The sequence below is a fragment of the Sciurus vulgaris genome, assembly GCF_902686455.1.
Source record: "Sciurus vulgaris genome assembly, chromosome: 10".
In the NCBI taxonomy this organism is placed as follows: Eukaryota; Metazoa; Chordata; class Mammalia; order Rodentia; family Sciuridae; genus Sciurus; species Sciurus vulgaris.
The window spans coordinates 7811828-7834417 of NC_136470.1; the positions used below are offsets into that span (position 1 = coordinate 7811828).

At 48.7% G+C, this 22590-nt stretch overlaps 1 protein-coding gene across 1 annotated transcript in view; it reads left to right on the forward strand.

The window, feature by feature from the left end:
- The window catches only part of HLCS (holocarboxylase synthetase), a 192378-nt gene that overhangs the window by 13292 nt on the left and 156496 nt on the right, over window positions 1-22590 (forward strand). Inside the window, 8 exon segments of the mRNA XM_079155193.1 lie at window positions 705-867; window positions 1966-2021; window positions 2023-2054; window positions 2056-2134; window positions 2137-2931; window positions 6681-6720; window positions 6723-6805; window positions 6807-6863. Coding sequence (XP_079011319.1) covers window positions 705-867; window positions 1966-2021; window positions 2023-2054; window positions 2056-2134; window positions 2137-2931; window positions 6681-6720; window positions 6723-6805; window positions 6807-6863 — 1305 coding nt within the window.

Consider the following 22590-nt stretch of genomic DNA (forward strand, 5'->3'; position numbering starts at 1 on the left):
CGTGATGAATGGAGTTTGACTCAGGATCAGGTCCCTCTTTCCAACAGGAGCCCTTCTTCACTGGGAACCCTCGGAGACACTGTAGGTATTCCATGGCCTGGTGTCAGATTCTTTTGGAAAAACTTGTGGTGGGGACGGTCATTCCCACGTTTACATGCAGCAGGAATCACGGTGGTGTCCTGATGAACAATCCTGGTTCCTGAGCGCCACCTCCAGAGTCTAATGCAGCAGGTAGGGAGCCTTGCTCAGTAACTGGAGGGTCTGGCATGCTCCCAGGTAGATCTGTTGCACTTGGCCTTGGGTCACACTTGGAGAAGAGCTGGTGGACAGGTTGCACTTTAAAATGCTGGGTGCTGTGGACTGGCTGTTGTTGCCTCTACCCAATCACTAAAGGACAGTGCTGTTTTCCCATTCTCTGGGGAATGGCTCTTTCCCCTTCAGTTCCTGAAAGCAGCTGAGACTTAGTTACTTTTAAATGTGAAAGCTATTTCAATTTTTGTAAGCACTGTTGTCTGGTAGAAAAGAGAGTATTTGCACCATAATGATGTTAATATTAATAAAATGCAATGTCCAGTAATTTGCTATACTCTACTATAGTTTAATGGTGAAGAGCCTAAAGAGGAGAATACCGTGTCTGGACATTTTTGAAATGAAAAAGCTCAACTTCTCCTTTCCATCCTCCTCCCTCACCTGCTTTCTCTCAGGTTGTAAAGTGGTCCGACTGTTGTTTGCCGTTAGCCTGCAGACCTGGGGATCCCTACCAGCTAATTGCTAAAGCAAGTGTGGACGACTTCAGCAGACTGGGAGTGGCGTTCATGGAAGATCGACTCCAGATGGATAACGGACTGGTGCCCCAAAAGATCGTCTGTACGTAACTTTGGGAAATGTTTCCATCCTGTAGTGGGACCTCCTGGGTTATCAGCTTAAGGACTGTGCGGTGCTGCTGTTGGTGTGACTGAGGGCAGTGCTTGGTTTCAGTTTGATTCAGCCAACAGGTTTGATTTAACTGCTACAGTGTACAATTCACACATGTGGCAAGGTTTTCTGGGCTCGGGGATGATCTTTAGGGCTTATAACCAGGGTTTTTCATAATTGCAATATCTGTAAGGTGGCGTCCATATTTGGATGGCTTATAATATTTATTCACATACTATAACACATATAATGGTTTCTAGACTGTAGTCTGACTGAATGGGAATAATAGCCAGTTGTACTGTGAAGTTCTAAATCTAATAGCTTTTCACTTAAAACACATATTTCACAGTTTTTGGGACGGGTCTTGTTTTAGGAGGCACGGAACCTGCTTCCCGTAGGGCTGAGTGCAGGCTTTCTGTCTGATGCTTGTGTTTGTTTTCATGGGCGAGTGTGAGCCACTTATTAGCTCTGGGAGCTGTGTCAATCACTTATTTCTTGATTCACCATGTGCACATGCCTGTGTCCCATGTGGAGAAAGTGCTCAACACATGCTTTTTGAATTAGTTATTATAAATGTATATTCCGGTCCTGAGCTGAGATGCTGGATAGACCTTCTCCCAGATCCTCTGAAGCGTCCTGTGCGTGACTTCCCAGGGCATGCCTGAGTAGGTCCCTACGTGCTCCCTTTTTTATTCCTCAGTTTCAGTGTCATATGGGGAATAACAGCCTACCCGTTGATTCTCTAATAGACAGAATCTCTCTGAATCTCACGTCTTTGCCAGTCAGGAAGATGATCTGGGGCTCTGATCGGTGCTGGAAGGATGTAGAAACTGGGGATTTCACTTGGGGTCTTCACGGAGCACCCTCCCAGCGGGTGGGAGTGCCTGTGTGGCTTCCCCGGGATGTCTGGGTTGAGGTGGGGGATGTGAGTGGAGCCTGCAGGTGGCCGTGCTGGACGGTAAGTGGCAGAAGGTGAGAGTGCGGGTGAGGCTCTTGTGCTGTCGCATGACAAGTGCTGAGGAGCCCTCTGTTATCCCTCCTCTGCTCCAGCTGTGCACTTGCAGGACTCAGCTCTGAGGGAACTCGAGGATCAGGCCACACGCAAGCCAAGCCCAAGTCCCACAGCCGAACCCTGAGCCCTCTGGAGACCGAGCCTGCACGGGACTTTATGGAGCACCCTGGCAAGGATGGCCCGAAGGCTCTTCCAGAAGGTTCTTCTTTTCCAGAAGGTTCTTCCAAGCCGAGGAGGGCAGTGCCTCTGGGAGCGAGCCTGCTGGGGATAGCGAGCAGGGAGTGTGCGCCCTGGAGCATTTTCACCTCCACCTGTCTAGTTGCCAAGAGTGCTTGGAACTTGAGAACAGCACCATCGAGTCAGTCAAGTTTGCATCTGCGGAGAACATTCCAGATCTTCCCTATGATCATGGCAGCAGTTCAGAGGGTGTTGTTGATGAGATCTGCTCTGAAGGAGAAGGGAGGAGAGTGAACATCACGGGAAAGGCACCCAACATCCTTCTGTATGTGGGCTCTGGCTCCCAGGAGGCCCTTGGGCGGCTCCAGCAGGTCCGGGCCGTCCTGGCCGACTGCGTGGACGCCGACAGCTATGTTCTCTACCACCTGCAGGAGGAAAGTGCGCTCAGGGACCCGTGGCCAGACAACTGTCTGCTGTTGGTCGTTGCCACCAGGGAGCCCGTCCCTGAAGACCTGTACCAGAAGTTCATGGCCTATCTTTCTCGGGGAGGGAAGGTGCTGGGCCTGTCTTCGCCCTTCGTGTTTGATGGCTGGCAGGTAACAAGCAAGGGTGTGCTGCAGAAGACGGTCCAGAGCTTGGTCTTCTCTAAGGCCGGCGGGAGCCAGGTGAGGCTCAGCGTTCTGAGCAGTGGCTGTGTTTATGAGGAGGGCTCCGGAGAGCAGCTCAGCCCTGGCAAGCTCCAGGGCCTCCTGGACAATGAGGACCAGGACAGGATGATCGTGCAAGTGCCTTTTGGAACCTGTGGAGGGGAAGCCATTCTTTGCCAGGTACCGAGTTGATGTGGTGCTTTTGGGTGTCTTCGGGTGGGAAAATACTCTTGAAGGCTGTACACGTAAAGGCCTCAACACCGTGTGCGTGGTATGGGGGACGGAGACCAGGGCCTCGTGTGCCGGGCAGGTGCTCTGTGGCTGAGCCTGCCAGTCTACCTGGGCACTTCTGACTCCCAGCTCAGAGGTCTTGTCGATGGTGAGTGGAAGTTTAGTTTGGCGAGGGCTTTTGTGAATACCCCATGAGCCACGCGCTGTGATGGAGGAAGGAGGCAGTGCCCTTTAGGTGGGTTCGGTTGGTTTCTGTGCTATTCTCAAGCCCGCTCATTTGTTCTTATGAGGATCAGCAAGATGCTTAAGATTAAGAAACTGGATGTTGGTCCAGATGAACGTGTGCAACCCAGGCAGGTTTCCTGCAGGGCTGCGAGACACCTGGCTGCACCTCTTTTTTGTCTTTTTCTCTGCAAATATGGTCACTATAGTAACTGTGCATTCCCAGAAAATCCACTTAAAAACCCGACTTCCTAGAGCCATATTTCAGTTCTGAAGAGCGGATTTTACCGCCTCTGTGTGCAGACTTGTACTAGAAAATCGATTCGGCACTGTTGTGATCCACTTCTCCAAGTTACACAGCAAATCTGTTTGCTGCACCATTAAATTGACCCCATTACTGTCCGTTAAAATTTGATACTGCAGTGCATTGCCCGAGGAGCAAAAGGCAGTACAGTGCGGCTCCACAAATCAGATGCAGAGGATTAGAGTGCCCTTTTTGATTTTAGATGACTTCCAGTCTCCTGTGTGACATGGTCACTGTTTCTTCCTCAGCCTGGGTCGCTGTGATACCTTGCCAGGATCAACCAGTAAATACTATTGCAGGCTGGTTAGTTTCCTCTTTCTCCATTCAGTTTCATCATCCTCTCTTCTCTGTTATTAAGCTGGTGATGCTGCAGCCCAGCACCAAGGAGGAGAAGCACTTCAAGGGCAACAGACTGTGCTGGCGGGGGGCTCCCCAGGGGCAGGCGGCCTGCTCGGTGGCCTCGTGCTCACAGTGATGTAGGAAAAGAGGGCATGTTTGCATGCTCGCCGTGCTGACCAAGTTTGCAGGGAAAATTTAAGTCCAGGGATTAATGCTGTTATTTGATTATCAAATGGATCAGGAGTTTGGCATGAAGTTGTTCAAATAAAGCTCAAAAATTGATTTAAAAAAGTTTTTTCTTCTTCTTTTTTTTTTTTGGTCCTGGGGATTGAACCCAGGGGCACTTAACCACTGAGCCACATCCCTAGCCCTTTTTTATATTTTATTTTGAGATAGAGTCTTGCTGGGTTGCTTAGGGCCTTGCCAAATTGCTGAGGCTGGCTTTGAACTTGGGATCCTCTTGCCTGAGCCTCGCAAGCCGCTGCACCTGGCTAAGACTTTTTTTTCTTATTGAGCTATAACTCAGGGCAGGATTGGTTCTGCTTTTGTAGCGGAGTTCTCAACCATGGTCCCACCGACATTTGGGGGCTTTGTGGAGGGAGGGTCCCCATTCATTTTAGGATTTTAGCAGCAGCCTTGGCTCTGCCTGCTAGAGGCCAGTCGGCCCATGTGTAGCTGGAGACATTTCCTGTTCTGACTTTCAGTCCAGTTGAAAAGCCCACCGTTTAGAAGCCGAGTCCTGGAGATAGGCCTGCCATGTGGTAGCGATTTTACAGGCAGAGGATGACTTGGGCCTGATACTGTGAAGGACCAGGCACACACCCACTCATACTCATGGTGCTGTTCTGTCCTTACTAGCTGAGAGCAGAGCCAGATGCAGCCTCTTTACCTAAACCTTTTTTCTGTGGTGCTAGGGATTGAACCCAGGACCTGGAGCATGCCAGGCAAGTGTTCTGCCACTGACCTACACCCCCAGACCAGCCCCTAACTTTTTTTTTTCTTTTTTAATTTTTATTTTTGGTACTGGGAATTGAACCCAGGAGTGTTTACCCCACTGAGCCACATCCTCATCCCTTTTTATTTTTTGAGACAGGGTCTTGCTAAGTTGCTTAGGGCCTCGCGATTTTGCTGAGGCTGGCCTTGACCTTGTGATCCTCCTTCCTCAGCCTCCAGAGTTGCCAGGATTACAATATGCCACTGCACTGGGCCCAGCACCTAAAATCTTGAAACCATAAGATAGTAAGTGGAAGCATTTTCCCCCATTTCAGTGGCTTGTGTCCTAGAACTCGGAGGCCTGCTGGTAGATGGGCGTGGATTGCCCTTGGCATCTTTCTTGTGTGGAAATGAGTTTAGTACTTGCCTGTGCTTCTAGGATATTCTGTGTATTCACACCATTCAGTCAGTGCAGCCTCCTCTCCCTGGAGCTCTGGCGGGGGCAGAACTTTGCTCACTTATTTCTCCTCTATTTTAACCCCCAGGTTAACCCCACACCGCTCACTTGAAGGAAATGGACCTTCTGTGGTGTGGCTTGTCCATCTGCCTGTGTTCACTCAAGAGCAGATGCCCATCTTGGGGCAAGGAGGCAGTAGCACACGATCCCTTCCATGCTCCACCTTTGTGCCTCCTCCCTGCCCAGGGCTGTTTGGAGGACAGGCGTCCTCCCTGCTGCCCATTGACGGGCGTGCCCTGTGGGTGGGGGAGCCCCAGCTGCCGTCTAACTGGAGCACGGAACCATGCTGGACAGTGTTCTGCAGACCTTTTCAGATCTGGACCATTGTAGACAGCATGTTTGGCCTGGTCAGGGCTGGGTGGGATTGGAGAGTTGCGAAGTTACCCTGAAGGCTAGCGCCTAGCTTTTCACTTTCCTAATGTTCAGGTCAGAAGCTTTCCATACAGCAGATAAAAATAAGTAAAGCAAGTAGTTCAGTTCACTGTGCTGGGTATTCGGTATTCTGGCACCGCCGGGCTTTAAAACTCAACTAAAGTCTGATCTCAGGGGAGCTACAAGTTCCAGTATGTTTCTTCATGCAGGACAGGTGTTGGTGGGTAGAGATGATTTGCTTTTCACTGACCAGCCAGTCTGGGCCGAGTACACGAGGCTCTGAGTCTTAGAGTTGTGCCCGGTGGAGGAGGGCGGGGGAGGGCCTGTGTGGTGTCCAGGATCCACCGTTTCCGTTCCTGCAGCTACTCCTGATTCTCTTCTCCCAGGTGCTGCTTCCAGTTCTGGCTGGTAGGCAGGTGGAAGTTCCCAGCATGGCCCTGGGGCCTGCCTGAGCGAGCACAGCATACTTCACTTAGCTTCTCAGCACAACTATGCTGCAGGTGATTTAGGCTGATAACCAGTCTAAGTGACTTGCCAAGGTCACGTGGCTGGTGATAAAAATCAACCTGTAAAGAGTCTGTTGACCTCCCAGGGTCAGTTCCACCCGACCTCTCAGCCTGGCAGCCACTTTGTAAGAGGCCCTTCAGGGCCAGGTGTGGTAGCACACCCCTGTGGTCTTGCAACTTAGAAGGCTGAGGCAGGAGGATCACAAGTTCAAGGTTAGCCTGGGCAACTTAGTGAGGCCCTGTCCCAAAATAAAAATTGAAGAGGGCTGGGGAAATAACCCAGTGATAGAGCACCCCTGGGTTCCATTCCTAGTACCAAAAAAAAGAAAAAGGTCCTTTTAAATGCTTTTTGTTCTTTTATTTCTGTTACTTTCCAGATATTCAGGTTCAGAGTTTATATTCCTGTTTGATGAGGAGTGGAGTCCACACTCACTCTTAGGAAGCCTGTTGAAGAAACTCTGAGACTGTAAGTGCTCCGATTTACCAAGTGGTGTCTTTCTGTCAGGTGCACTTGGAGCTACCTCCCAGCTCCTCCTTAGTGCAGACCAAGAAGACTTCGACCTGCTTAAGGCAAGCAACCTGAGAAGGTACGAAGTCCTCCAGGAGATCCTCACAGCCCTGGGCGTCAGCCTGTGACCTGCGAGAAGCTCCTGCCTTAACGCCCCTGTACCTGCTGCCGGCTGCGGAGGTGAGGCGCCTCACCCTCCTCCTCTGTTGGCTTTGATTTTGATTTCCATTGTGATTTCCCATTTCTGTTTTGGCTTTGGGTTTAGAAACCATGTTTGGATGCATGAGTGTCTTTGACTTATTTTGGCGTGTGTAGGTAAGGGAGGTGGAGAGACTAGAGTTCGGGAGGTGTGGTAGATTATGGCCCTTTGTAGGGGAAGATCCCTGTTGTGTGTGTTGAGAGTGAACAGTCGCCCCTCCATCCCCCCCCACCCCCATCTGTGGGCTCTGCATCTGTAGGTTTAGCCAACCAACTGCAGATCAAAGATACGGGAAAAAGCAATCGTGCCTTTACTGAGCACGTGCTCATCATTCCCTGGACAACCCAGCGTGACAACATAGCACTCGCGTTGTGTTGGGTAGTGTAGGTCATCTAGAGATGACTTAGGGATTCGGAGCTTGTGTGCAGGTTGTATGCAGCTAATGTGCCGTTGGCTGCAGGGCACTGGCCATCTGTGGACCTTGGTGTGCATGGGAGGGCAGTACTGAACCAGGACACTCTGGGACCCGAGGGATGCTGCATTTGGAAATCTTAGTCGTTTGGGGTAAAAACTGGGTGGTTTTGTTGTGGGCTTTTCTCAGCAGAGCGCTGCATGGGAAAGTCGGGACTTCTGCCTGGGCTGACGTCTGCCCTCTTGTGGCAGAGGTGCTCTGGTCTCAGTCCCTGTCTCAAAGGAAATGTCCTGTTCTCTGAATGTGTTTGGGGCTTCTTGGCCTGGGGTCTGCATGGCTGCCTGTTGTTGATTCCTGGTTTGGGGCGGGCCTCCAGATTCTCCAGGTGTGTTGCTCCTGCTGATCTCCTCACGTCGCTGTGCGGTCATTTCCTATTCCTAGTGACAGATGATTTTGCAAGTCCTCTTTCTGTTGTATCCCCTTAGCAGGCGAATCTGTGAGGTCAGTGACATAACCATGTAGTTTTCAGAAAATACCCCTGCAGCCAGGTGACTCTACACACCGGATTACCTGCCCTCCCTCGAAAAGAACAAAATACACCCTTTCCCCAACGTTTCGAGAGAGGGCACTGTCTTCCAGACCGCTGTGTCCCTTGGCAAGCTGAGTTTCCAGAGGGTGCAAAGCTCCCTGTCTTCCTTGGAAGAAGACAGATGTGAAACCTGGGAGCTGCCTTTCAGGATTACCTGAGGACTGGATGAAAGTTCTATATGAATAATTATTAAATAACAATTTATTATAATAACAAAATTAATAATTTATTATATACCTAACATATAATTAAATAATTTATTATTTAATAATAATGTAATGATGATTATTATTAGGTGGTTGGGACGTTGAATGAGTTAGAGTTTGTTATATGCTGACAAGTGCCTAGCACTTAGTCTAGAAAAACTGAAGGTAATGTTTTTAATTCTAAAAATTAATACTGCAGCAGTGGATTTTTTCCTTTAAGAAACATGCTCTTGCTGTGTTCTCATCACCAGCTCTCGGCAGCTTGCCCTGTACTGATGGGTGCTCTGGGAGTTAATGGTGTGGCTTTTGTTTGTACCTTCATCTCAGGAACTCAGAGTCCCTTTCCCTGTTTTACGTGTTCAGCTAATAGAAGGAAGAGCATCACTCTGTCTTGTGGAAATACCAAAATAAAGCCCGTCTTTGACATTGCAGGTCCTGTGGACAGGCTGCCTTGCAGGAGGGGCAGGGCCCTGCGGCTGAGCTTGTGGGGCTGAGGGGTTCTGTCACCCTCCTGGAGCTTCTGCCTCCTTCCTGAGCAGACGGGAGAGAGTGTCTGCTCTGAGGCTCCCCCTGGGTGGACTGGCTGGCCGTTGGCAGTGCTCCTTGACCTTTGCTGGGAGCTCTGACAGTGGTGGACGTGGGACTGGGACCGTCTGGACTCTTGAACAGAGAATAGAGGAAAGAGTGGCCTGTGGGCGGACATTTGGAACACCTGGCTTTCTTGGGTATTCTTTAGGGTGGGCATAGTGGAAAGTACCCAAGCTGAAACTATGTGTTTTTGCATCTACTTAATTAAAACACATGTTTTTATCCTGCCAGTTATTTAAACTGCCTGGGTCAGTGGGGCGTGGGAGAAATATTTTTCCTTCTTTGTTGATTGATTGGGGGGATTATTCACCTGTTCATAAAAACCATGTAACTCTTGGATCAGGTGAAGCAAACATTTGCTCTGTGACACACGTGAATGCTCCGACCTTCCATACCAGCCCCAGAGAGGGTGGTTTCAGAATTGTTGGGTCCTGCGTTGGTCTTCTCGGGTGTCCCGTGCTGTGGGCTGCTTTTTCCTCCTAGTGTGCTCATTTTCTGGCTGCACTGCTTTACCTTGGAGGTGAAGGGAACCAAGTGTGTGTGTGTGCTTGTACATACCTATTCTTTTCATTCTTTTTAATTTTTTATTTTTTTATTGCTACAGTAGGATTGAACCCAGGGCCTCACACGTGCTAGGCAAGCACTCTATCTTTGAACTAAGCCCCTAGACTATATCCATTCCTTAATATTTACCAACTCCTCTTAAAAGACCTGAATCTGCTAAGAAGAAATGTCAGAAGTTTAATATCATTGTTTTCCTGGATTACGAATTCTCTGAAGGATTATCATGCAAATGAGTCTGAGCATAGGCACAACAGAGTGGCCTTCCTGGAGGTGGCCAGGCGATCGCTCTTGCTGCGGTTGTCCTGTGCGGCTGAGGCTGAGCGGGTCAGAATACACTAGTCATCGCGCTGCTGGCTTCAGGTTACCATGCAGACTGAAGAGTTGGGAACACAGTGGTCGTCTTCGGTTTTCTTTCCTGTGGCCTTAACAGATCACATTGGCGCCCGTGGGATTACGTTACGTGAAGGATCTTGGCACTGGCAATCTGTGACTCACCTGTCCTAGGACTTGGATGTCTCAGAGGGTTTTGTTTCCTGCTTCCTGGAAAATACTCTGCTGCTGTAAGCCAAGCTCCCACCACAAGGTGGCGCTGCTGAGCTAGGCTGCCAGGCATACCCACCCCTAGAAACACAAAGTAGTTCTTGAGAAATTTTTTTCTCTCTTTATTAATGTCACATAGTGTAATTTAGAAGTTTTGCTTTATTTTGGTGGCACTTCTGTGTCTGTATAAGTTATTTCAATGTCAGAGTTCCTAATATTTTTGAGTCAACGTTTACTGTATAGGTCCTATTATACAATAGAATATGAAAGAGGAACATAAGTACATGGATCCTCTAAATAGTTTTATTGATCACCAACCGAGCTGATACAGTTTGGTGCTGTGGCACCAGAAGATTTATGAAGCCCCTATGTGCTTCCGCATTACTGTGATTTGAATTGAGAAGAATAGCAGGGTTCCACATGGAAGTGACCCACCCGGAGTAGGTGGACTCTTGGCCATGCTTGGGGCGTGTTCTGAGGCTCCATAGACACCCATATGTCCAGACTGCCACAGGCAGAAACACGAGACTCCCGCTGAACATCCATCACGTGTGTCTTCACCATGTGTGAAGTCTTCCCATCACACATGTTTTCACCGTGCCCAAAAAGAGCAGGCTGGGTTGTGCTGGGGTGTGGCTCTGGGTGGCCGAGCAGGGCTTCCTTTCTGACCCGGCCTTTGCATGTAATTCAGCCTCCAGGGGCAGGGTCAAACCAGGCTTCAGCAAAGCCCATTCGTTAAACCACGAAGCCCCCTAACACATGTATACCACACATCTGTCCACAGAATCAAGACCAGAGGGTCACGAAGCAGCCAGCCACGTGTACCGTCTGTATATCTGTGTACGTGTGTGCATGCATGTATACGTGTGTAATGTACTGTGATGTGGGCTTACGGGTGACTTCAATAGTCTGTCTAAACTTGCTGTTTTCCAAATTGCCTATAATGTGTGGGTGTTACTTTTATAATGAGCCAATCAGCTATTAAAAACTAAAAAACAAAATTAGCGTATGTCATCGGACTTGGGAGGTGTCCCGTGTATGGTTGAAACTAACTGTGAAAGGCAAGTGTCTTGTGTAGATATTGATACTTCCGTTGATATTTGGCGGTCTATATTAGTAATTTAAACAGGTTCAGCCTTGCCGGTAAATCACTCCTCGAACTCTGGTGAGTGGCTCCGGTTGGTGGGTGCATCGGGGAAGGTACCTCTGTTGTAGCAGCTCCCAGTTCCAAGCAGTGCCCCTGCTTGGATGTTCCGTTTCTTTGGCAGGGCCCTCCGACCTGATGTGCTGCCAGGGCTTCCTTCTGCAGGTGTGGGTGGCTAAGGGACCGAGGCTGTGGTGTGAAGTGACCCGCCTGGCGGCCTCCACGCTGGTGGGGAGGTAGCGGGTAGTGTTTATGGGAAACACTGATTTTATGGAAAAAACCACAACTCTTTGATGTTTCATAGGATGATTTTAATAGATTTATTTTGTATGAAATTTAATTTTCTAGGTAAAACAGTTCTTCCCTATGTTAGAATCTTGCTGTCTTGTTTCTGTGTCTCTGGTTCTGTTTCTACCTTGTTGCTGCCAGAGACAGGGCAGAGGAAGAGGGCGTGCTGCCCAGCAGAGGGGTACCTGTGGAGAGGCCAGCCGTGGGGCCTGTGCGTGGGGACAGAGCCGTTCCCCCACCTCCAGTCCTGCAGTGTCACCTGCCAGTCCCCTTCCATCTCCCGTTGAGGCCGGAGGATGCAGAGGAGAGCGGGAGAAGGTGAGTGGCCCTGGCCCTGGCTCCAGGGAGCAGAGGCAGCCTCCCGAGCTCCCTGAGCTTCCTGCTCGGGTCTCGGAGCACAGGATTTTTTTTTTTTTTTCCCCTAAAATGAAAACTCTTGGAATTCTTCTGGGCATTCACTGTGGCCAGGAGCTAATGATGTGTAGGTGACCTGAGAAATGGAAGCCGGCTGGACTTCTGGCCAGGGTTCTGTGAGTAGGTGTCCGGTTACCTCACCCTGGGGATCAAGATGTAACCATAACAAGAAGTGACAACTGAGTTGTTATTGAAGTAACCGGGCAGAATCACTGCGGTGTGTGGTGTGTGTGTGTCGTTTTGGTGGCGTGGGAGTGTGCACTGGATGATACATGCTTGGACGCACACACGAGTTTCATTTTAATTCAACCCCAAATCATTTACTCTGAAACTTCCTCCCCTTAGAAAACAGGTATTGTTGGCAAGAATAATTTTGATGTTTATCAACATCAAAAACTCAAAGAACCCCCGTAGTCCCTTCTACCCACAGAATTCCTTTTTTTAAATGTCTTTTTTGGTCCGTGCTTCGGAGTGCAGCAGGGTGCTTTGCTATACACATCTGCAGTAAAGTGGAAATCACTTTGCGAGTGGTGGCTTTGTGAAGAAACTCAGACTGTCATACCACACAGTTGCACCCGCCGCCCTAACTGACCACTCTGTTTAGCAAACATTTGAGTGCCTACCAAGTGTCAGCCCCTCGCCGTGGGGGTTTCTGGAAACGAGAGCGCATTTCTGATCTTTGCGGCATGGTCTGGAGTTCACAGGCATCCAGACTCACCTGGCTTGGTGTCAGTGGCCCTGACAAGGGCCAAGGCCGAGCGGCGCTGGAAGAGGAGACCCGGTTTTGTTTGTTTGTTTTAATTTTTGGCACTGCTGGGGATTGAGCCCGGGGCCTTGCCCGTGTCAGGCAAATGCTCTGCCACGGATCTGTGCCCTCCGCCAGAGGCTGGGTCTCTACACAGAAGAGGCCTGGTGTAGTTTTCTAATGAGTTGGTTGGAATTCCCTTTAAAGGAGGAACCAAGAACTTTGCCTGCCATTTTAAAGTACGGTATTCGACCTGGAATCCTGACCCTCCGCTGCCTTCAGTCCTTGTTCTGAACCGTGAATGTAGAGTAGGGAAGAAAATGGCCAGCGACTCCACTACGGCCCATAGGCTACTTTTTGGAGATACAATCGGAGAGAAAAGCCAGAATCCCAGGTGCAGCCTGAATCGCTGCCGCACGGCTGTAGGGTGGCCCTGCTGTGTTACTGTTGCCGGCACAGCCGAAGCAGCTGAGGATTAAAGCAGACATGCCTAGAGCTTTTATAGCTAGGAGCATTTGTTTAAGGGTCTTTCATGTACCTCTCTCCTTTCTTTCTTCCTTTGCTCTTCACTGAGACTGGACATTTTCTGTTCCTTTGACTGGCTTCCTGTTGTCACACACAGTGCCTGGGGCGCAAGGCCTGATGCCTCTTGTGTCAAAATGCAAAAGAACTCCTAGGTGGGGTGTTTTCTTTAGTTCATTTTCAGAAGTCTGCTTTTACGAGGCGCTTTCCAGCCTTGTGTGACCGTCTTTGTTGAATGGCGCTTCCGTAGGCATGCCTCTACCTCCTGCCGAGCCCGCGCTCTAGGGGAACGTGTTGGGGCCGTAGAGAACACACCTTGGTTGCTTTCCCCTTTTACTGAGTGCCGGTATGATTTGCTTTCTCTGTCTGTGATTTTTCTGTGGGGTCTGGGGAAGGGAAGGTGGGCTCTGGCTGGAGGGACATGCCTCCTGGCCGTTGCTTTCATGGGGTGACACCCTGTCCTGGGAAGGACGGCTTTATTTCCTCAGACTATTTATATCTACCATTTATACAGTCAACAAATTCGTGGATGGGAAACAGGCTCTTTTGGAATAAAAAAAATCCTCCAAGACCAAATGCTTTTTGTCTCCTACACACCAGCTCCTAATAGCTGCCATGTGTGAGCGGGTATGGATTATGGCACTGCCTCCCGAGAAGTCGATTGAAGCTGTCTCTAGGAAATCTTGGAACATTCTTAAGAGCAGATTTTTGTCTCCCAGGTCCAAAAAATACATCCTGGGGAATAAGCCCATCCTGGCACCAGGTTAGAGGGCACAGTCAAAGGCCCTGTGATCAGGGTGCAGAAGCAAGGCTGGCTTCCGAGGGGGAGGGTGCACAGCATCCCATCCGGGCATCAGGACCGCCCTTGGCGGCGGGGCTGTCCCCGACTGTTGGTCAGTTCAGGATGCTGGGGTCTGAGACCCGAGTGCCGTTTGATAAATGTTCCCCTTCAGCTCTTGGGATGTGAATTGAAGTTTCGTTGTGCTAATAGCTTGAGAATGTTCCTGCCCGTACGGTGCTGACCGTCTGGGAAAGCGACGGTGCTTTGGGGGGTTCAAAACCTACAGGCAATTTGTGGGCGGAACGGTGTTTAATCCTGCATTTCCCCTGCCTGCTTGGGAAGGTGGGGACAGCTCCTCCATCGCGGGGTGCTGCGGTGCCTCTGTCCTGGCCACAGCTCAGCAGTGACACCAGGGCATGCAGGCGCATTTCCCTGGCTTCTGTAGGAAAGCAGGACACAGCTGAGGTTAGTCTGTCCTGCCTGTCTGTCCGTGGGTGCTTTCTCCGCAGATGGGAAGAGAGCTCATTTCTTCTGAGCTGTCTTCTCTGCTCTCAGTTTGTTGCTTTGACTGCATAGCCACCTGTGAGCAGGTGGATGTGGCTTTCCCGGGCGCTGTGGACTGAACTGGGCCACGTGTGGTGTCCCGGCGCTGCCACGTTTTAGTATCGTTCTGTGTGCCCCCGCTGCTTGATTGCGAGTATTTTTCTTTCTTCCATGTTTTCAGTCTTTGGTGTAATAATATCTGTGAAAGAATGCTGGAGTGCTCCATTTCACAGCATATACATATATCAATACGTATTGCACACAGTAATAGATACTATTTTGTCAATTAAAAAAGATTTTTTTAAGAAGGAGAAATGTTGAAGTTGATCATAATTTTGGGTTCTTAGTGGCAGACAGTATCCCTCATAAAAATTCTACAGTTTAAGCTCCATTTCTTTTTTTTTAAAAGTTTATTTTATTATTTATTTTTACGTGGTGCCAAGGATTGAACCCAGTTCCTCACACATGCTAGACAAGCGCTCTACCACTGAGCTACAACCCCAACCCTAAACTCCATTTCATCAACTGAGGAACATGGTTTTAAATAAGAACAGCTCAGCCTTTAGAATATTTGTTTTACTTGATACTTTTTGTGGTTTTTTTTTTTTTTTTTTTTTTTTTTAGTTTCAACCACATATATATTTGTATATGGATATGTACATATATATTAAATAAATATGCATTTATTTAAACTCATATATCCACTTTAACTAAAAACTGCAGGAGAAAATAAGATAGCTGAACTACAACCTGACTTGGTGGAGCAGTCTTTTCCCCGTTGACTCTGGGGATGCAAAGGCGCATTTAGAAACATCTGGCCATTTCTGCTGTGGGGGAGATTTCACAGTGAAAGGCATGTGAGTACAGGACTCAGGCTAAGGGTGAAGAGAGGGCTTGCTTTAGCCCTGGATGGTTGCACTTCAAGACTAAAATTCAGATTCTGACCGTGTGGAGGTGGGAGAGGCGTTGTCCGTTAGTGTCAGCAAAGCCACCCACGTCACCCGACTGTTGGGGTCACAGACCACTGTCTTTCCCAAGCTCTGAGCTTGGGAAACGTATACTGTAAAGCCAACTTGCCTTCGCATGCAAGGCTTTGCTCCTTCTGCGCCTTAGAAAAGCATCTGGCAAGTCATTTTCTTCTCTTTGAACAAAAGTGAATCCTACCTACAGCTGTTATTGGAGAGCAGTTGAGTGGTGGCATTCATTAATTTTCCTTCCCATTTTTAAAACTGATACATAAAAACATAAAAATCATACATATTTACAGGGTACCGTATGACGCTTTGATGCACATGGACGTGGTGTGATGTTTAAATCCATTATCCCTTCCCACTTTTAATCTGTTAATAAGGACATTTATTTTTTAAAAGAATCATCAAATAGTGTTTCATACATTTAAAAAAGATGGCCAGTATTTGCAGGGTTGGGCACATCCGGACCCGTGCTGCCTGGGGTTGCCCAGGTTATTGCTCTGCAGTATCACTTTCCATTGGTAGCCCTTGCACACAGACGATTTGTTTTTCTGCAGCTTTTTGGTCCATAAAAATGCGTTGGAGGTCAAAAGTGTGTAATTTCAAATTCTCCCCTTCGGGTATATTTTCCTTCCGTGATGTTGGGGTCGGGTGTGGTATCTCAGATTGGCCAAATGAGCTCATCAGAGGAGAGGGTCTTTTAAAGGACTATCACCAAATTCTCATTACAAACTGTCTTGTCAGGAAGCAGCAGGGACGAGACGACCTTTCTGATCTTCTCCAGGCTCTGCGATGTTCATGATGCTCTTGGCAAAGCAATCGGACTGAAAAACAATTTGGCAAAGCAATTAAACTAAAAAACAACTTTTAAAAAAGACTTTTTTCGAGGTTCACTTCAGTGTATCCTTTTCTAAGAATTTGCGATGCTTGCCGTGTTCATTTGTATACTGGAACAACTTGAAATGATCAGTAGATGCAGCTGGAGTGCATGAAAGACTATTTGGCTTTCTGTTGATTTATTTATTTCAGAAACTTTCTGGAATTAATTTTACTTTCGTTTAAGGATCATCAGTGCAAGCATTTAGGAGCCACAGATTGACAGAAGCTGCATTTTCCAAGTTTGTGAGTGCTATTGTCTGTTGAAAATCTTGGTCTCCATTATTTATGGCAGTGAGGTTTCCTGACAGCTTACATGTTCTCCTGCTCCATAACTCAATGAAACCCTAAGAATCTGTCTTTGATGCAATTTCATTTGTCACGAAGTTATTAAAACGTTACTTTGTGTACGCGGAGTGGTGCTGGCCGGCTCCTCCTGCCTTGTGGGTGCCCTGCCCCCTGAGCTGCCCCTGCAGCTTGCCACCTTGGGGAACCTGAGGGCATCATGTCTGCTGGACAGTTGGCAGCATGGACCATGGGCCTGGGAGGAAAGCATGGACCATCCCTTTCTGCGTCTCTGGTTTTTTTGTCGGAATATTCCAGCTCTGTCTCAGATGTCGCTCAGAACACAGTCCACCGCCTGGTGACGGCCGGTGTTGTGTGTCTAGTCGCGCCTGGTGACCGCCGTGTGGTGTGTCTGCGTGTGCACTCGTGGCGAGTTAGTGCATGGTGTTGGTTGGTTAATTCTCTTCTTATACTAGGACATGGTTTTTTCTTCTTTCAAAGTAGCGGTTGAATTGTGCAGATAAGCAAGGGAAAACATTTTGTAGAAAATTTCAGATATACAAAAGTCAGTGGAGGAACCTGGCGAGCCCCTGTGACCCTCAGTCCCCTTCGCTGCTGACCAGTGTATGGCCAGTCCTCATTTCATCCGTTCCTTTCTACTCCTCCTGCTGAACTGTTTTGATCTGAATCCCAGATATTGTATTTCTCATCTGTGAATATTTCAGTATGTGTCTCTAAAAGATAAAGACTTATCTTCTCTTTATCACAAGACCTGTCGCCCCTCAAGTAAAGCAGTTCCTTCATGTGATCAGGTCTCTTTGGACTTCTGTTTCCCAGTAGACTGTGAAGATGGGTGCATTGCTCACGGCGTGTGCATATTGGGCCCTTTGTAAAGCAAACAGAAGGAAGGAACTAAGATGGACCATTGTAACTTTTAGAGGAAGTAGATCTGGGAAGCTGATTTCTATGACTCTTTTGAATGCGATACGTAGGCCCTTTTTAAAAGGCCATTCTGAAAATAGCAGCCGCTGTAATCACATGCAGAACAGCCTTGCGTGTTGAAATGCACGGGTTTTGTTCTGGGCCTTTCACCTAAGCAGGAGTTTCTCACCCCTTCCTTTTCTGCATGCGAAGTCCTGGTTCCTTAGAGGGACGGTATTGATTTTTGCTCCGTATGCTTTCGGGTTCGGGTTGATGTTTAGCCCTTTGACCCAGCCACTTTCTTACAATAAACAGTTTGTTGATGAGAGCAGCTGCCCAGCAGATTGTTTCCAGATTGTTCTCCTCGTGGCTGAGGACGGGGTGCACCTTACCAAGAAGGCTGGTCGGCTTGAAGCTGATGGCTTCCACTTCTTGTGCTCCTCTGCCTTTGAAGCCAGCTGTCAGCCTGTGATCAGTCCTCTATTTATATCGGGTGAGATGGTGTGAATCTGTGCCACTAGAAATCAGGCCTCACAATCCTGAGCATTTTCCTTATTCTCTGAATGGCGGCAGCATTCTAGAAGTTTCTGCCATAAGGAGCGTTTCCTTATATTACAGTAAGGATTCCCAGCATTCAGCCTGTAGAACTCAGCCTACTGTTTGGTGCTCTGTAGGTAAGTGTCAGTGGCTGCTTCATTTTGTGCAGGAATCTGTGCTCTTGGAATATTTAAGGTTTTCTACACAATTAAGAATGACATACTTTCCAAGTTTTACCTGCCTGTGGCTTGCGCCTTTATAATAGACTCTCCTTTCTTTCTTCCCTAGGTGTGGTGTGCTCCTGGTGCTGGGGCGGGAACCCAGCCCCCTTTCTACTTCTGAAAGCAAGTTCGCCACTTTTACTTTCAACATGGGGCGGGTCATCTAACTTAACGGCCCAGAAAGCGCACCACAGTTTGGGTTTTGCTGCTTCCCTCTTGACCCCCAGCTGTGACCTAGAATGGCCTGTCTGCTCAAGCGACCTTCATTAGAAGGGAAGGTCAGAGCGGTCCAGCATCGGAGCCAGCACTTTCTACTGAACTGGCCACCAGGGGCTGCTGGTCAGAATGGTGAGGCTGAGCTCACCTCCCTAGAGGCAAGTTTACTTTTTCTACAACCAGTAAATTTTGTTAAGCTACCAATCCTGGTTCAAAACTCAGGTCTCACTACACAGCCTGCCAGTCACCAGCACACTTAGGGGCCTAGCCCTCGCCAGCCAGCTATGACGTAGGACCTGGACAAAATTCAAGACTGAGATTAAGACTTGTGTGTTTTTTCATTCAGTGCCAGTAAGCTGTTATTAACACACTGATCCCACATAGACGAAAAGCTTCATGAGACGCGCTGGTTTTTATACTTGGAGAAGTACGTCCCGAGTTTGGAGCGTTGCAGGCCCGGGCTCCAGAGGGAGGGCTCCGTGCGGATGGAATTCTGTGGTTTTGGGGAAGTGCTCCTGCCCCCCATGTGGCCTCAGCAGCCCTGCCCCCACACAGACCGCAGGAGGGGCTCCTGGGTCCAGTTCCAGTGTGAACCTCCCCACCGTGTTCCGCCTTGCTGTGTCTTCTACGGTTCCAGGCTTAGCAGCTAGCTGCAGAGCTGGTCAGGCCGTAGAGTTTCTGAAGCCGGTACCTTCATTTTTGTTCCAGTTTTTTAGTTAAAAAAAAAAAAAAAAAAAAAAGTAGGTAAAGGAATAGTATGTAAGCCCTACATGACCTTCACCTGGATTTACCACTGGATAACATTTTGTCATATTTTTCTGATAGAGGTGGCTTTTATGTTTCGTTTTGAAAAATGCATATGCTATTGCTTTTAAGTAAAAGCACTGAACTCACCAGGAGTTATTTACGAGGACTGAAGGCCCTGATGTTTTAACTCCAGGGCGCTGTGGGAAGGGCGGCAGTAGCTTCCTTCTGCCCGGGTGTGTTTGTTTTGAAGATGTGAAGTAAACCAGAAGCCCTGGTGTGCAAGGGTTCTTCTCTGTGGCTAGTCATCAGGAGGGGCACATCCGTCCTCAGGTGAATCAGCACAGATAAAGTCCATGTGTGTGAAGTGCTTACAACAGTAGATGTTTTAAAAGTCTTAAATTGCAGAATAGTAAAAATCTTATACCAAATGCTCTGAGGATAAATTTTTGCTCTTTTATGCCCAACAAAGGGTTTCTTTCCCCTAGTCTAGGAAGATTCCAATGATCATGTCATAGCTATAGGATTTATATTTTTTTCTTTTAATTTCCTAACCCAGGTATTGTGACTTGGGATCTTAGATCTCGTCATTTCTGTAAGAATTTTAAAAAATTGTTTAAATACTGTACAAATGCTGTTATATGATTTGTAAATATCTGTTTCACTAAACTGTAATGCAAGCCCATTTGAAGGCAAGGACCATGTGCTGTTAGTCTTTATATCCTGTTTTTAGCTCATCATGGGCATTTACCAAGTGTGTTTCGTGTGAGCACTTATGATGTGTTTTGGGGTTTCCCGATAACGTATCATGCAATACATTCTTGGCTTCCAAGCCCACTCCTGCGAGGCCTTAGGACAGGCCTGGAGTAATGTCCCTCCCCATCTGGGGTGGCCCGCCCGGTCAAGTAACTCTGTTTCCTTGTGTTCAGATGGAGCAGAGGGTTTGCAACAGCTGTGTGTAACAGTTCAGAGAGTTGGCTGTGTTGGAAAACTGGCAAGATGGAGTTCCAGGCAGCAGTTGGGAGAGTTACCTGTTACTAAAGATGCTTCCAACGTGGAAAACTGCCCTGTGTACTGACCGTCAGAGAGCTGCCCCTTCCTGTCCGTGAGCGCACTCTCTGAAGTGAAGGTGTCTTAGACCATGTCCTAAAATTAAAGAGGTTTTTCATTTGGATCTGCCCTCTGTGCACTTTGGACTCGACCCTTCTCCCCGGTCCAGGCCCCGCATGTGTTGTTCCCTGGAATCTCCGAATTTTCCAAAGTGTTATGGAGATAGCCAGCTGAAGAAACGAACCTCTGCTAAAATAGCCTGGAGGAGAAAGTGCTCAGCCTTCTCCCTGGCACTTCTCCCCAGCTCTTCTCTCTTTTCAGATGATGTGTATTTTAATATTGGAATCCAGGCACATTATGAACATTTAGTGGAGAATCAAACAATGGAGACTTGACTCGAAGCTCAATTTTGATGGAAAGGGATGTTCTAGGTTTCTGTCTTCAAAAATGAAGAAACTGATTGGGAATGGTTGTGCACACCTATAATCCCAGCGACTTGGGAAGCAGAGTCAGGAGGATTACAAGCTTGAGGCCAGCCTCAGCAATTTAACAAGGCCCTAAGCAATTTAATGAGACCCTGTCTCAAAATAAAATGTAAAAGGGGTTGAGGATATGGCTCAGAGGTTATAACCCCTGGGTTCAATCCCCGGTACCTCATCCCACTCCCCACCCCCCCCCACCAAAAAAAAAAAAAACAAAAATGAGGCCCACACAGGCAGTGCCTTGCAGGGTTTCATGGCTGGCTGGTGGTGGAGCTGTTGGCCTGATCCTGTGCCTGGGGTCCCCTGTCTCACAAGCAGTGCTGCAGAGGAGTCAGCCCAGTCACCCTGTGACAGGCACACAGCTGACAGTAGTAGCAGGGCCCGGAACATTCAGATTTGAGAAGAGATGATGTGTCTTATTCTTTTATTGCTCTAACAAATACCAGAGACCAGGTATTTTGTTTTATTTATTTTTCGATTTTAATTTTTTTCATACTGGGGGTGAACATGGCGGGTGGTTCTACCACTGAGATACATCCCCAGCCCTTTTTATTTTTTACTTTGGGACAGAGGTTCTCACTAAGTTGCTGAGGCTGTCCTTGAACTTGTGATCTTCTTGCCTTAGCCTCCTGAGTTTCTGGGACTACAGTCTTGCACCATTGCACCTGGTAACTTTTTTGTTCGTTTTAACTTTTTTGGTACTGGGGTTTTGAAGCCAGGGATGCTTTATGATTGAGCTACATTCCCACGTTTTTATTTTTTATTTTGAGACAGGTTCTCACTAAGTTGCTTCGGGCCTTGCTGTGTTGCTGAGGCTAGCCTTGAACTTTTGATTTTCTTGCAGTTTTCCTGCCTTGTCCTCTCCTAGGGATTATGGGCATGGGCCATTGTACCTGGAAGACTGCACGATTTATAAGGGAAGTGCAGCCGCAGGAGGCTGGGAAGGCCAGGATCAGGCAGCAGCATTGCCGGTGGGGCTGGGGGGCTGGGCTCGTGCTGCTTCAGCTTATGGTGGAAAGCAGAATGGCGAGCAGGTAGTGGTAGAAGAGCCAGAGCACAAGGGTGGCTCTCGCCTCCTGCCCATCCGTCTCCTGCCAGTGTACCCCAGTGACAGAACCAGACTTTATGGTGACTAGCACAGACTGGGGGCATTGAGCCCTGCCCAGGGGGTGACCCAGAGGCCTCCCAAGAGTCCCACCTCCAGCTCTGCTGCAGGGAGGGATCGAGGTCCCAGCCTGTGAACTTGTGGGGGACACACTCAGACGGTGGCAGGAAGTGCTGACAGTCGCTTCCGCGTGCATGTCGCCAGGCCGGTCCACTTGGGCACCCTGGGCGCAGTGTTCTTGGGCCCTGCACCCCCACACTCCCCGCTCTATCAGAAGCCTGTTTGTGTTGGACTCAGACGAATGGCGGGCGTTTCACACGGGCAGGCTTAATGAAGGCCCTGGAGACCTCTGCGGATGTGGAGCCCCCACCGAGCCCCAGTGGAAGCGCCTCCTGTCCTCGCAGTGCAGCGTGCAGCCCGCGCAAAGCTGCCCTTTGTCTCAGCGCCCTCCGCGGCTTCCTCCTTGGTCTCTGCTCTTGTAGAATAGAGCTCGCCTCTGAAATGAGCCTACTTGGCGCAGAGGAGGTGTGAGGCCTGTAAAACCAGCCTTGTTAGAAACGACTTATTCATTCCCCCTTTTACTGTTCCCCTCAAGCCTTTTGTGGTCTTCCGCTAGTTGGCACGTAACAAAAAAATGCAGTAAATCCAGGCCTTTCAGCCACTGAGCGTGAGCTATCACTTTACATGATAAAAGGAAGATGGTTCAGCAGAAATTATTGAATGCCTGCATGTACTGGGCATTGGTGGGGATCTGGAAATGAGCAACTCTTAGAATCCGGGTGGTGGGACCCTCTATGGGAAATCCTTCCGAGTTGCAGAACTGCCATTGCAGATTTGGTCTGGGCACTGGTGAAAGATCTGGACGTGCAGAAGTTCACACAGTGCTGGCATGTGCGAGGGACCCACTTAACCAGCGAGCCCACAGAGCCAGCTCTGAGCAGCGTGGAGTTCTCTCCTGGAGGGT